Raw genomic sequence first — 16,203 nt, forward strand, 5'->3', positions numbered from 1 at the left:
CTAGATGCACTTTTGTAAGCACATTACTTGTCTCAATTTTTCATATTAGTGAATTAATCTATGTGCTTGTGCGTCATGTTGTGCTGAGGTTAAGATTGATTTGATCCATCTAAAATCATGCTAGGGCATCTTATTAGAGCTTAATCTATTCTCGTCATTGTCTGATACAGTCTGCTTGTTCCTTTAATATCTCAAGATCCGAAAGTCCGATTGACATGATTCCAGTTGGGTTAGTTGCATAATTTTGTATGGATTTTTCTGTCAAATTTTTAGGTTGATCGGTCTTACGGATTTTCGTCCATATCTTTTTTATTAAGGAAACAGTATTCTGTCCAGATTTGAAAAACGTGATTTAATTAGGTTTTGAGAGGAAGGGGAAGTGTTAAACTTTATTTTTTGAACTTGCGCCCATTCACCCCCCCTCTGGTCGCCGTTTCGGTCCTTCACTTGTGTCTTTTACTTGTGTCATAAGTATAGAAAAAGAAATATTGTGTGAGTTGCATGGAAATAACAAACTCGTATAATGATGAGAGCGTGTTTCAGGAGGGGAGATTCCCCCTGCTGGTCTGCATGGTCTGTTAAGTCTATGTATTCTTGGCTGTAGGCATTCATTCGTGGATAACTAAGGCCGGATGATTTTATCCTTAATCTAAAAAAATAATGATGAGAGCGTGGTTCTATAATCCTAAATTTTTACATTATGAGTTGGTTGTTTCACGAACAGTCACTTCCTTCTCTCCCCTTCACATCATCGAAAATCATATATGGGGAGACGAGTGGCGTGGCGTGGCGTGTAACAATGTAGGCATGGTTCCATGCATGTTGGACGAAGCAACGGTGTGTATGGTATTAGCATGATGAAGCACATAGAATTCCTGTTCTGACGAGAAGGCAAAGCAGAGCGCTACATGGTATTCGAGCTAATCGCGAACAAACTGGACATGCCTTCAGTAGGATCAGTCCTTGTCCTCTGTGCTTGCTGAGCTCCGGCATGCAGATACAAAGAGACGAAGCAGTAGCACCAAGAGCACGAAGTCATGGAGACAAGTGCTCGGTTTCAACCTCATCTCTCTCCTCTCTGCTCCAGCTTGGTTTGGTGGGAGATATATTACACGATGACCCAGCATTTAGGAATGGACATGGTCTCAGCTGGGAACGTTACAAGAAGCAACAGTTCTACAAAGTACACTAAAGTCACGAAGATGACGGATGGTGACCCTGTTAGAAGAGTCAGAGCGGTTGCAATCGTTGAGGCCTTACAGGTTTTTTGACCTATTCCTGACGCTTCAATATGGAATATCTTTTTTTTTCCTTAGATGCACAATAGATCTATGCAACTGTCTTGAAGACGACTTGCTCATGGTTGGCATTATACATTTTTCAAAGATTTAGAGCAGCTAAGCACGGGCCGACAGTCAGATATCTAGCTCAAAGCATTCAAGATTGTGAGAGATGCATTTCCCAGAATGAGTTGTTTGCCATGGACAAACTGTAGGAATTCAGACCAGATCAAGATGGTAATTAAGGTCACCTGCTTTCGACATGGACATACAATAGTCGAGTAGTTCTAAATTTTGCCTGCCTACTTAGCTTTAGTGTGAAGTGCGAGAACAGTTTCATGCACGCATTGAAATCGCACCTAAAATTTCCTCAAAAAGAAGAAGAAAAGTTGAACAGAAAAGATCCACGCGAAGCGACCATCAAGCACAGCACATAACCTAACACGATATTATGTAGCATTTACACACAAAAAATGTACTAATAATTTTGCTACATCAAACATTCTAACGTGACGTAAATCTTGAAAACCATATATGCACATCCAAATAGACAAGAGCCTCCAACATCATCACCATTTGATTATGCATACAAAAATTGGACTGCATACGATTCAAAATGGAACAAAAAATTTGCCTAAAAAGAAAATTGGGCCGAAAAAGATCTACACGGAAGCAACAATCGGACACAGCACACCACCTAACACAATATATGTGCAAAAGCTGACAATCCCGAGACTGTTTGTAACGTGAATTTACAAGGAACAATCCGTCGATCGCTTGACCGAACTTGCTAGTCATCACCGGCCTTCTTCGATGACAGAGGTCAGGTATGGAGACGATGTGTCTGACGAGGCTGCCCTCCGTGCCAAGCTCGACTGCCCGCTGACATTGCTGCTCATGAAGCTACTTGTGTTGCCGCCCTTGATCTGCCACTCAGTGATGTAGCTGGGCTTGTTCACCACCTCACCCACCTCCACGTCTCCTGCCAGCATCGACACAGCCCGGGACATGGCCGGCCGCTGGTGGGGCGAGCCCTGGGTGCAGAGCAGGGCCACGTGGATCGCACGGAGCACCTCGTCACTGTTGAAATCAGCAAGCTTGGGGTCTATCATGTCCAGTGGGTGGTTTTCCTCGTACAGTTGCCAGACCTGAAATCATAGAGAGAAGATAAGCTGCCAGGTTGGAGTAGCTTGTCTTCTTCAGGCAAATTCACTAATTCGGATATATAATATGTCTGCCATGTTAGTCAAAAGAAGGAAATTAAAATGTGATCAACCTCTTGTACTGCAATAACATCCGTCATGCTGGCATGCTGAAATTTAGCACACTACTATATTCAAGTAGGATATAAACCTAAGTATAGCACAATTAGCATTTTATTTATAGTTTAGCAATTTTGCTGAAATTTAGCCCACTACTGTATTCAAGTAGTGTATAAACCTAAGCATAGTACTAGAATTTTGTTTACAGGTCAGCAAATTCACGCAATTTTTTCCTAACACAATGATGTGGCAAACAGTGATGTAATGAAGGCTTGTGAACTCCATTATAAATTCCTAGCATAAACTTTACAGACGATTTGACCAATAGTACGGAAACTAGAGTGCAACAATGCCTTGCCTCAAGTTTAGAGTTCAGAGTGAACTTACCCATTCTAAAATATAAACCTTATCTTCATCAAGTGTATTGTCAAAGTTTGGCCTTCCAGCTAAAGTCTCCAAAACAACCACGCCAAATGCAAACACATCAACTTTCTCCGTCATATGACCTCTCATGGCATACTCAGGTGCAAGATAACCACTTCACAGAATATTTACAAGAAGTTTTATATTAGCTCACATGTGAAAAATACTAACATAAAGGGGGAAAGATAGAAATGTACTTACAATGTACCAGCAACTTTTGTGCTGACATGTGTCTTCTTGTCATCATAAAGTTTGGCGAGCCCAAAATCAGAGATCTTAGGGTTAAGATTGGTGTCAAGTAAGACATTACTAGCCTTTATGTCCCGATGCACGACACGGATGGCAGACTCTTCATGGAGGTAGGCAAGACCTCTTGCAATGCCCAAGCATATCTCAAAGCGTGTTTGCCAGTCCAAGTTCAGTCTCCCACTACCTGCAAATAAGTGTTTATTTTTTAATGTCCATGTAACAAATGTGAACCCCCCCCCCCCCCCACACACACACACACGCGCGCGCAAATACACACATTCATAGTTGCACTAATTGAATGAACTCGTACCAAACAGTGCTTTATCAAGGCTTCCATTCTCCAGGTACTCATAAACCAACAGCGGTTTATTGCCCTCAAGGCAGCAACCATACAACTTAACGAGATTCTTGTGTTGCACTCGAGAAATAGTTTCTATTTCAGTTGCAAATTCCTTTTTTCCCTGATTAGATGTTTCAGATAGCTGTTTCACAGCCACCACCCTTCCATCAGTTAATTTACCCTGCAAGAAGATGCCATTTTATCAACCATGTGCAGAAACTAGAAAATAAACTGGAAAACAATAGAAAAAAGGGAATGTAGTGGGGAATGACCCCACTGGTGTGTGTGTATTAATATTATATTAGTGAAAATAAATTAAAGGAGTTCACAGCACCCAAAATATTGTTGAGCTAACAAAGCTAGCTGATTTTCCATAACAAAACACACAGATGGGAACATCCTTTAGCTTTGCGCAACTTAGAAAAGCTACTTTTAGAAGGAAATTTGATGGCAGATTCATATCCTTGTGTACTTCTGATGGACTAACCTTATAAACTGATCCGTATCCCCCTTCGCCAAGAAGGTTATTTGAACTGAAATTTTCAGTAGCGGTCCTTAGTTCACCATAACTGAGTACGTTAGGTCTTCCAACAATACTGTACAGCTCTACAAACATAGCCAAAAGACGACTTCAGAAATATGGCCCTTATCTTGGTTAAGATTTAAGAATACATTGTGATACTTGATTATGGATGTACCTTGTTGCTCCAATGCTAGTTTCCTCCTTTTCTGCCTCCACATACAAAGTCCAGCAAGTGCTACTAGTACCAAAACTGCTGCACCAATCACAACTCCAACAACTATACCGGTTTTGTTACTACTATTCTTCTGTGCAGCGCTACGCACTGTAGGTTTGAAATCTGTCAGAAAGTGCACTTGTTAGAAAAATGTGATCTAACAGCTGAACCAGTACACTTTAACTTACCCTGTTTAGGAGTTTTTCAATATTTACTAGTTTTTGTTTGAAGAGAGCGAATTATGTATCCCAGGGTTCTAGCGCTCCCACAAACAAACACAACATGTTGTAATGTTTCAAAAATCTAAAAAAAATCATGTATTTAGCACACATTAAATTAAATAAACCTGCAGAAATTCAATGTCAAATTCATTCTACATGTCAGGGAAAAATACAACTTGTGTTTTTTGAATCTTGTTATCAGAGATGAATTTAAAATTGGATTATCATAGTTTCACTAATGGGGATCAGAATCAGAACCCCTGGTAACAAATGAATTTCCTTTATCAGAAAGTGCGCATGAGAACATTCAGCAGAAATCAGAATGGATATGTACCACTAGACATAAGTATATGTGTATGCATTCCTTCAATCATAAGCATTTCTCAAAGTAGAAATTATATATGCATCTTTTTACCCCAAGAAAATTGTTTAAAAAGTATTAAAACAATGATTTGTAGCTAAGGGGAGTACTTGGAGTTGCACTCAAAGCTGAAATCGCAGGCCCATAGTAGCCTTGACTAGGGATGCAACAAGTGCCCTTGCCAGCCCAGAAAAGATGAATCTCAAGGAAGTTTCTGGTGACAGGAACAGTATACTGCTTCTTGACAGCAGTGTAAGATTTCCCGCCTGCTTCCTTTCTTATGTCAAAGTTCTGCTCCTTACGCTCACCCTGTACCAAAAGCAAGAAAAAAACAATTAGAAAATTTCAATCAGCCCATAAGCTAAAGACTCAAGTAAGTGTAAGTTATCAGAATGACTGGAACCTACCTGAACATAGATATCAAAAACCCTTTTACCTAAACTCTTCCAAGTCTGCATGTCTTCGAAGTCAAACTCTGCAAATTGAAGTGTGACTGTATAGTTTCCATTCTCAAGTCCAATGCCATAGTAGCGTAATGATGATGGAGACATCCTTGCTGTCTGGAACAGTTCTGAATCTAGAGTTTTCTGAAACTGGCGTGAGCTGTAGATTATGTAACTTCCATTTTGTGCATCCATGAACTTCCCAACATTGCTAACACCCCATGTTGGTGCTCCTGTAACATAATAGGAAGCAGGTCCCAGATCGGCGTTGTCAGTCTGATACATGGAATTATCTGAGCCTGATATAGATCTATTGCTCCCACAGTCCACAGCAAAGGAGGAAGCTGCAAGCATGTTAAATTATTTAATACTGATGTTATTTAGCGTATCCTTAAAGTGCAGAAGTGGAAGCTCACATTGTGGAGAGCCAAGAAAGCAGGGTGTGTCTCGCTGAAGGCATCCTAGCCCCGAAGGTAAGGCACTGAAGATGTCAAACATTGTCAATTTGAATCCAAAATATGAGCTGAGGCCTGAGAGAACATAAAAATTGTACTTGAAGACTTTAATGATCTATTTGAATACAAACTGACCTGTTATTGGAGTTGTTGATTACGAAATTGTTCGCCACCAAATTCCTATGTAGAATGAAACATGTGAAAAAAAGTTAGAAGGCACTATTGCGGAGAATCAAGAGAAACCAAAGCAGGGACAAAATTGATTCAGTTTTATAAGATAAGCAGTAAGGTAAAGTACACATCTGCTTGTTCAAAGATTTTAAATCATAGATGACGTCAAATGCAAAAAAAAGAAAAAAAAGAAAAAATAAATATGATCTAGGTGCAGCAAAAGCAGCTTTTTAGATGTAGTCGATATTAAAAAATGCTAGTTTAATACAAGTGTATGATATTGGATTATCTTTAAAAAAATAGTAATAGGGCTGAATTTTTGGTCAGTCAATCAAGCTTGCAAAACTCAGCACTTACAATTTCAAATTCGGACTAACCCAGGAGGGAAAGTTTCCTGATAGCTGGTTGTAGGAAAAGTCCCTGCACAAAAGAAAGCGTGTAAATGTTACAGATAATCGCCTTCCTGGTTTTACTTCACAAATGAAAGTGGACAAACATACAAGTTTTTAAGAGAAGTTCCTATAGAACTTGGAAGGCTTCCTGAAAGACTATTATTCCCGAGAAACCTGGGCAGACCAAATTTGCGCATTAGCAAGATTGATGATCATTGTCATCAGAACCTATAAATAAGTATCAGAAGAAAAGATAAACCATACAAGAAGCTGAGTAAATTCAGATTCAGCAGAGCTTGTGGTACTTGGCCAGTGATATTGTTAAAACTCAAATCCCTGTACCAGTAGAACGAATGAGACTAGGAGAGAAAGGGGTCATCAGACAATGCATAATCCATAGCAGTTCATTAAAGCATCTAGCAAAACATGCAGTTGACTGGAGTTTAGGAAGAAACAAAATGTCTTACAGTAGGGTTAATGTTGCAAACTGTGAAAAGTTTACTGATGCCAGGTTATCAGATATCCTGCAGTTCCTCAAAACTCTGCAATGAAACATGTCAAGAGTTTTCGGATTTAACAATTGGTTACACTACAGAAAATATTAAGATGCAGTTTGAGTCATCAAATGAATGGCAAGTTATGCATACAAGGTGCTCAAAGATGTCATGTTACTGATGAATGCCAGTGAAGAACTTCCATTTACTATGTCACCTATTCGTCTGCACCACAGAAATAGATAGTTCATTCTTCCCATCTGCAAACTTCAAATTTAAGGATGATAGTACCTACTCTTTCCATAAGTAGTCACTTACAAGCTTGTCAGTTCGACGAGATTAGAAAGAGTGGTCGGAAGGGGACCTTGAAACGAATTGCCTTGAAACCGCCTACAAATTGAAATTATTGTTACTATTTCTCAAGCATCATTTATTTACCAATGTGTTTACCTGCTACCTAGTAAAGAAACAAGAAAGATGGGACTTCTTAGGTAAAACAAGAAATTTATAATGAAAAGTATTAGAAAAAGGTTCAAAGATTACTAATACTAGTACCCAAAACGTAGCATCGTATAATAATGAATAGTGAAACAAAAAGATTTAATGTTTACTAATATGATAATAACAGCTCACACCTGACCTAAATAAATTAGTTAAGAGGCCACTAAATGGAAATCGGTAGAGTAAAAGACACATACACTTTTCTTTCCTTTTTTTACTTGAACACACAGGAGAACTATGTGTCATTGCATTAAGAAGACGAAAGTGTTGAAAATTTATAGCAGATTTTCGATCATCACATTCGTGCCCTTGAATATGTGGATACTATCAGACTTCTTGACTCTATGCTCTAGTTGCTACTAAAGCCACAAAGTCCTTAGCACTGACAAGACACCATAGGTGAGCTTCTTCCTCAGGCTCTCAGCAACCTGTAATAGGCACTGGAGTGAAAGACCTAGACACTAAACAGATGAACTCATTTACATATGGCAACAAGTGAAGTAGGTATAAAATGAATGTCCTACTTCAGTGCCAACTTAAGTTCTGATAAAAATAAAGATTGACTTGTGGAGAGCTATAGCTTGTTGTACCTGTACTATTTGGCGTGAAAAAAAGGACCAAACAATTATGAAAAGGAAACAACATATGTTGCTATTTTCAATTAGGAAATGATTGCAAATAATGAAGATTAATTAAGAAAAAACTTACAGATCTGTTAAATTAGCCCAGTTCCCAATATAATCTGGTATTTGCCCAGTAAAATCATTATCTGATGCCCACCTGAACACAAAGAACAATAACAAATAAGATTGAGTGGCATGGAACAGTACAGTCAGCAAAACATCTCTTATATGCATACAATATTTTCATTCTTGTAAGACTGGAAAGCGATGATGGTAAGGAACCACTTAAGCCAGCGCTATCAATATACCTGCAATTAAGAGATGCAAATATGAGCACAGAAATAAGGAGCCAACTAATTCAAGCAAACAATTCTACGAAAGAAATATATATTGCCCAAAACAAGTTAACACGCACAGTTGCTCAAGTTTAACCAAATTCCCTAGTTCCAACGGAAGGGAACCATTTAAGTTGTTTGAGCTAAAGGACCTGAAACCCACCAAAAAAAATATAGGTTAATCACAAAAAATGAGAAATATCTATTCCTAGAAGCATAATTACTGGCAGAAAGCTACATTTCTAGACAGTGGTTAATCAGTTCAAGGAATGAAGATGTTAAGTAGAAATCTCTAACCTTTCCTAGTGAAATACAGTGATACAAGATTAGTAAGGTTCCACATTACAAAAATTTATTTCTTACAGCGATACGAGATTGGTAAGGTTCCCGAGCTCCTTCGGAACAGATCCGGATAATGAATTGATGCCCAGACTCCTGTGTATTGAACAGAATGAGATGATGTTTTGATGTTAAGCAAAAACATGTAATGTAATAACGGTTTAAGATTTAAATCTCACATGTACTGCATAGCAGTCAATTTCCCGAGGAACGATGGTAAAGGCCCTGTTAAGTAATTTTGTGCTAAGTTCCTGAAACAACATCAGAAAAGATATTAACAAAGATTAAAGTTGGCTCATCATGTTTGAATTTGGGTGTAATGTTGGAATATCTTCATAAAGAAATAGGCAATAGGCATCAGCTATTTACAAAGTTCCCCAAAAACCACAATCCACAAGTAAAAGTCCTATTGGACCCTTCAGGTACAATGCAAGAAAGTTGAGAGTTCATACAGATTAGTCAGACGCGTGAGGTTCTGTAGTTCTGCTGGTATCGCACCAACCGCATTCAGCGCATATATTTTCCTGCAAGTGAGCAAAGTCAAGTAAAAGGACCGTCAGCTCACACTATCTCAATTTAACCATCATCATCGTTGTTCGTCAGATATAAACACCAGCAGGCGTATGGAGCACCGCTGAATCCTCTTGCTAGCACTTTTCAGATACAGAGGTAACGACGTACTAGCACAGCGAGGCGGACGCATCGCATACCCAAAGGCTCGGTACAAACAGCGAAACCTCCGGCAGGCCATCCGTCGAACACCTGCCGTGCGGAGCGGCAAGACGTGAGCTCTGAGTTGGCGACTTACAGCTTTGTGACGTGGCAGACGGTGTTGTTCTGGCCGGAGCACTCGCACTTGATGGCCGGGTTGAAGGTGGGGTCTGTGTCCATGTTGGTGCCGTCCGTGGCGGCGCCGGTGCAGGGATCGCCACTGATGTTCCATGCCGACGACGCCGTCTGGCCGAGCTTGGCGAACACCGCATTCACCGCCGCCGCTGCCAAACCGAAAACGGGTTCACACTTCACACACATCCCATAGACCCAAACCAACGGCAAAAACAACTACCCGCTCATCGACCGTCCGATGGCCCGGTCCCGCGGCGATCGGACGGCCAGGGATCAGGACCCACGCTGACATGGCGGAGCCGACGAAGCCAAGTCTGAATTTTATGGTGGGCAAGCAAAAGGCGAAACACGATATCGATAAGCTTGGCGCGGTTGACCTTCCAACCGAGACGTTTGGAACGAGCTTGTTTATTGGAAATTTGGAACAGAGGTCAGAGGGGGTAGGTGATCTCTGGAATCAGGCAGGAGTAGCCAGAAGAACAGATCATGTTTGCAAACTTCAAAGAAAAATGGACATTCCATGAAAGAAAAAATTCAGAAGCTTTCTTGAGAGTCAGAGCATGAGAGGGCACACAGAGCAAAAGAGATGAGCAGATGAAGGAGGTGACGGATGGGTCAATCGGACAGCTCGATCGGAAAGCCGGTTAATTGCATGGTGGCTCCAGAGCAGGAGAAGCCATCACAGAGGAGCAAAAACAGAGATGAATAATGAAGTGGTAGTTTATCATTCCGAAAGCAGATGAAGGCAGGGAGACGATCGATGGATTTGATGCAAGCTGATTTGAAACCCCCTCGCTAATCTGAAAGAAAGAACTGGAGACATGCACGCTCACCTTCAACCGGATCGGTCCTTGTCCTCGCTTGCTGAGCTTGCGCAGATGCAGCTAGAAGAAGCAGCAGCAGCAGCAGCAACGTCGGGAGCGCAGCAGAGCCATGGCGGCACGAACAGCTGGGTCCAGGCCTCCTCATCTCCTTTCCCTCTCTCTGGCCTCGAGCTCGGGATTGGCTGCCCCTTCCGAGGCCGAGCGGGATATATGGTAACCTGATGGAGACTCGGATGGCGACTTGTCTCAGGGCCCCGCCGCCGCGGCGGACACATGCACCTCCCTCGACGCTGCGCCACCATGCAAGGATGGCGCAACTAGGGAATTTTCTATGGTCAAGTGGCGCCACTGCTCTGTCCAAGACTCCAAGCACAGTGGACGCGACGGGCCAACAACTACCTCCAGGCTCCCACATGGAAGCAGAGCCGAAGCCGAAGGCGATCGACGACGACGGCTGACCAGGCCGACATGAACATGATCCGAGACGACTACTATTCCTAGTAGCTGAGGGGGAAAGAAAACATGTGCGTCTACGAACTCGCAAGTATAGGGTATCCGTATAATAAACCTGGCACCGTATGTACGGACGGTCGCCGGCGCTGTCAGACGCGGCCGCCACCAGTTGCGTTGCGCATATGCGCTTCTGAAGAACTGTCCACATGCGCGTGCCGTCCGCTGCTGAAAGCCGCAGCAGCCAGCTGGGCCGGGAGAAGAAGAATTTTTTATTTCCGGCTGATGGACGCCGCGCGTGCTCTGCTTAGCGTTAACCTTGGTTATTAATTAAGGCTTTGACTCTTAAACTGCAGGATTATAAGAAAGGGATGCACCGGCGGCCCCCACGCGCGTGCAGATGTGCTGGGTGCGGTGGACAACGACTGCTTCTAATAAGGATTTGAGAAAAAGGCAAATCATCCTTGGGCATCTTGTATATTGAAAAAAAAAAGTGGGTGCAATTAGTGTGATTTGTTTGGGTGGAAATGTGCGACGAGACGGCACATCATCTGAATCACACGGCACGTCCAATAGTTGGGGGTGGTAAGGATAATTTAGATTAGGCTAATAAATAAAGATCGGACTCAAATAATGTATGTTTTTAAACTAATAATAACTAAGTACTGAGTTGGATTGCTAATGAGATACGAGAGTTATGGTCCATTATCACCTCAACAGTAGCAGATATTGAAACGGTGAAGCTGCTCGTATGTGATATGCGCCGTTTCAACGGAACACGATGGTGATAAGTTGGTTGGGTTGGGACATCGAGCCATCAAGACGATCGTTCGAGTCGCATGCCATGCCCCGGTGGTCGACGAGTCGCATGCTTTGGGAGGGATAGATGCCACGACGACGACAGCGGCTGCACGCGCTCGGTCCAATCAAGCGGCTGCCCGGAGAAAATGCAGCTTGGATTTGCTCCTCCCTAACGACACGCGCGCGCACAAAGGTGCGTGTCGTCTTCAGCCTTGACCGCCGGGCTGCACCACGCCCCCACCGCAAGTGCCGTGCGCCGGACCTGGCGCTTACGCCAGCCAGCCCACTGCCCAGCACCCACGGCATGTGCTACGAACGACTCGGTACAGACGCCGAGGGTACGGCGTACTCCCTCGCCGGCCGTCGCTGTACTGCACTCGCCAACGGCACGATCGACGGACATCGTCGGTCGTTGACTTTTCCTACGGTAGCCGTTAGAGCAGTACACGGGCACATGGCTGGATTACAGATGGTAACAGGATCTTAATTAGTTGACTGCTTCAATCCACCAAACTTCACTGGCTAGTGACTGCACGTTTCAGTTTCATCAGGAAGGATCATTCGATTGCCTGCCAACGAAATAGACAGGCCTCTGCAAAGAAGACGGCCCGGCCCGATCTCGAGGCCATGTTATGGGCTCTGAATGTGTTGGGTTTGTCCGTGGTCCGTTTTACGGCCCTTCTATGTTTGGTTCCTGCTCTACTCGAGGGCGTGCGGTGCGCATAAATCAGATCGCGCATCCAGCGGCGGCGGAGGAGCAGCCACGCGATGGGCGTGCGCAGCAGGTCGAAACGGCGGCGACGGGCGGCTGCCGCCAGTGGCGGTGGCGCCGACCTGATCAGCGGCCTCGGCGACGACGTGCTCGTGCGCGTCCTCGAGCTGCTCCCCGACACGAGGCACGCCGTGCGCACGGCCGCGCTCTCGCGGCGCTGGCGCGGCCTCTGGACGCGCGTCCCCGCCCTCCGCTTCAACTTCGCCCCCGCCACCAGGCGGAAGCTCAGCGGCGCCGAACGGTTCCCCTCCTTCGTCAACAATGGCACCGGGCGGAGGTGCAAAGGAGCCGCTGGCGCCGCCGAAGCCAGACGGTTCCTCTCCTTTGTCGACAACGCCCTCGCGCGGCGCGCCCACACGGATGCCGCCGCCGCCCTCGAACACCTGGCGATCTCGTTCCCGATGGATCCTTCCGTCGCCGGCCAGCAAGCCAAACAGCTAGCGGCGCAGTGCATCAAAGCTTCGCAGGAGTGGATTTGGTACGCTATGCGGAGCGGGGTGAAATCTTTCGTCCTCGAACTCAGCGTGCCTTTAAGGGATTACCGCCGTCAAATCAGCCGAGAGGGAGACAAACATCAGGAAGAAGGGGAAGCAGCAACCTATGATGGATCTCAGCGAGCTTCCTAGCTCCGCAAAGCTGGAGACCATGCATTGGAAACTAGACAGCGAAAGCCTCCAGCTCCCCGCCACTGCAGTGTTCACCTCACTCTTGGATCTTTCACTTGAAAGCATTGTCTTACCAGCTGGCAGTAGCCACCTCCTTGCACGCCTCCTGTCATATATCGACGTGCTGCCCGCGTCTACAGATGCTGCAGCTGAGGAGGCTTTGGCGTTTCGAATTGAATGAGCACGCTCTTGGAGCTGTCCTGCGAGGGCATCCATGGCTCCGGGGTGGCTCTGGAACTGAAAACTCCTATCCTCCAGGTTCTCCGTATAGGGGACTATAACTGCATCCAGACACTTAGGATGTTCAGCCCGAGGCTGGAGGAGCTCACCTTCGGAAGACCAACCTATGCATATCGATGTCGACGGTGAATTGTCATGTGTGAGGAGCCTCAAGATTCACTTGTTTTCACATACACCTGATGATGACGACGACAACAATGGTAGCATATGCCTACTCCAGTGTTGTACATCAGTCGCATGCCTTCGGGTGTCTCTTATTGTAGCACAGGTATGCAACCCAAGGATCCTGTGATATGCTCCGCAACTCGTACACTACTATAAGACCACACATAAACATTATATTGCCTGAAAAAACAAAACTTGTAGCTATGTGAAATTTCAGGAGAAAATTGTTTTGCGCTTGTGTGAACAACGAAAATGTTGTTGTATGCTGCTGTCGTGACCTGTGCAAGTTTTTTTTTTGCTAACATTATTGTTTTCTTTTACCTGGTTTGGTTAAGAAAATATTAATAATGCCTCTACAGATGCTTATTTACTTGTCTTTTTAATCCTTTATGTATTTTATTAGGCAGAAGACCAGGTTACGAATATATCCTCAGATTTTGCCGCAGAAGCGCGACTGCTTTTGTTGTGATCACTTGGACCATTGGAATTTGGAAATCCCATGAGATGCACCTAGCTGACATATCCAGGAAGCAGAGTTCAATGGAGTAGTAGTAACCGACTGCGAAGGCTGGTTCATGCAACGAGTGCTCAGACATGCACATGCCAAACAACTTCAGAAGGCGACTTTAACTTTCGACCCGTGGTACGAGCTAGAGAAGATAAGAAGTGCTTTTGAAATCATTCCAGGTGGTGATGGGACGTGGATTCCTTGTGACAGCACTTTTTTGTTCTATGAGTGGAAGTGTGCACTTGCTTGGAGAGTTGGAGAGGAGTATAACAGTGTAGCTAGAGGCCTTCGCTTGTTATAAGCCGAGACCTAGAGTATTTGCTTAAAGACTATCCATGTGTATATGACGAGTCCAGTTCCAGTTTTTCTTTTCCTCGAGGGAGTCCTGTCCAGTTGCAATTGCTCTCTCGTATGGTTTCGGTTGCATAGCCGCACGTAGCAGGCCTGGGGTGGGGCATCGATCCGATAGCGTCCGGCCGGCGGCCTCTCGTCCACGATGGGCGTGTGCGGCTGGTCGAGACGGCGGCGTAGGCGAGCTTCTCCCTCCGCCGCCGGCGCCGACCTGGTCAGCGACCTCGGCGACGACGTGCTCGTGCGCGTCCTCGAGCTGCTGCCGGACGCGAGCGACGCCGTGCGCACGGGTGCGCTCTCGCGGCGCTGGCGCGGCCTCTGGACGCGCGCCCCCTCCCTCCGCTTCGTCTCCGACATCAGACCCAACTTCAAAGGAGCCAGAGAGGCGCCAAACGGTTCCTCGCCTTCGTCGACGACACCCTCGCGCAGCGAGCCCGGGTGACGAAGGATGCCGCCGCTCTCGAGCACCTGGCGATATCGTTCGTGATGGATCCTGTCGGCGAGAAGGCCGAGAAGCTAGTGCCGAGGTCCATCAAAGCTGCCCAGGAGTGGATCTGGTTCGCCATGCAGGGGGAGGTGAAATCTTTCGTCCTTAACCTGTGCTTGCCTGCATGGGAATACCGCTATCACATCGCGTGCAGGGACAGCGGGCCCGTTTGGTTTCACATGCTTATGCATAAGCAACTTAAAATAAGCAAATAAGGGCATGTTTGGATAGCAAGTGCTAAACTTTAGCACAGTGCTAAAGTTTAGCACCCTGAAATAGAGTGCTAAAGTTTAGCATCTTGGACTGTTTGGATGGTGTGCTAAACTTTAGCACATTTAGTGGCAAAAGACAATTATACCCCTCCTTTCTCTCCTCTCCTTACCCCTCCTCAATTTCTTCCTTCAGCCACCGATTCCTCCTCTTCCCCAGCCGCACCGCTCGCCTCCATCGGCCGCTCCATCCGCTCCCTCCGTCGCCGATGCCTTCCAGCGCCGCGTCGCCGACCTCCTCGACGATCTCCTGGCCCTCGACGGCGACGACCTCCTCTCCCTCACCTGGACGGCCCGCCTCCTCGACGCCTTCCTCCTCGGCCTCGAGGAGTTCTGCGCCCTCCTCTTCGGCCCCGAGGATGGCGCCGCCGCCCGGCCTCCGCTTGACCGCCTCGTCGCCGACTTCTTCGATCGCGCCGTCAAGGCGCTCGACTTCAGCAACGTCATCCGCGACGGCCTCGACCTCGTCCGGCGGCTTGGGCGCAGGCGACAGGATAGGCGGAGTGGACGGGGATGGCGGGACGCCAGATCCGCCTCCGCCGGGGCTCTGTGGCTTCCCGCTCCAGGTCCTCTGCCGGTGCTGGAGAGGGTGAGGCGGCGCCGGTCGGATCCGCAGCGGAGGAGGCGGGGCCGGCGGAGGCGGCGGGCCGGGCGGAGGAGGCGGGGCCGGCGGAGGCGGCGTGGCACGCCGGCACAGGCAGCGGGGCCGGGCGGTGGAGGCACGGCCGGCGGAGGAGGTGGGGCCGGCGGAGGCGACGTGGCATGCCGGCGCAGGCAGCGGGGCCGGGCGGCGGAGGCAGCGGGGCGGGCGGCAGAGGCACGGCCGGCAGAGGCAGCGGGGCAGGCGGAAGAGGCAGGTGGCGGGGAGGAGAGAGAGAGAGGAGAGAGGGGGGCAGCAGGGTAAAAAATGGGCTTGGGACTACTTTTAGCACCCATTAGCACCTTTTAGCACCCCTTGGGTGTGCTAAAGAAAATGGGGGTGCTAAACTTTAGCACACCCCTTTTAGCACTCCTGTTTGGGAGTTCAAGTGCTAAAAGGTGCTAAAAAGTGGGGTGCTAAAGTTTAGCACCCCTCCAAACACCCCTAAGTTGTTTACGAAACCAATCACTCTTGCTTATGGGGTTGCTTGTGGAGTTGCTTATATAAGCAATAAGCAATTCTGGTTGCTTATGGGGACTCCCGATGCACTTTACACATC

The 16,203-nt window shown here is 46.4% G+C and overlaps 1 protein-coding gene across 1 annotated transcript; it reads right to left on the bottom strand.

Moving 5' to 3' along the window:
* Positions 1-1,765: 1,765 nt before the first annotated feature.
* On the bottom strand, positions 1,766-10,585 carry LOC101753591 (probable LRR receptor-like serine/threonine-protein kinase At1g56130). Its single transcript, XM_004976760.4, has 24 exons — positions 10,306-10,585; positions 9,435-9,621; positions 9,079-9,150; positions 8,806-8,877; positions 8,651-8,722; positions 8,368-8,439; positions 8,189-8,260; positions 8,038-8,109; positions 7,147-7,218; positions 6,982-7,053; positions 6,802-6,876; positions 6,599-6,670; positions 6,443-6,508; positions 6,300-6,362; positions 5,907-5,951; positions 5,733-5,797; positions 5,281-5,660; positions 4,984-5,182; positions 4,253-4,414; positions 4,042-4,160; positions 3,525-3,735; positions 3,167-3,398; positions 2,930-3,080; positions 1,766-2,428 (listed from the first exon to the last, which is right to left on the bottom strand). The coding sequence occupies exons 1-24, from the start codon at positions 10,439-10,441 to the stop codon at positions 2,078-2,080; spliced, it is 3,090 nt and encodes a 1,029-aa protein (XP_004976817.1). The 5' UTR covers positions 10,442-10,585; the 3' UTR covers positions 1,766-2,077.
* Positions 10,586-16,203: the final 5,618 nt, after the last annotated feature.

Source organism: Setaria italica, chromosome VII (genome assembly GCF_000263155.2).
Source record: "Setaria italica strain Yugu1 chromosome VII, Setaria_italica_v2.0, whole genome shotgun sequence".
Classification (NCBI taxonomy): Eukaryota; Viridiplantae; Streptophyta; class Magnoliopsida; order Poales; family Poaceae; genus Setaria; species Setaria italica.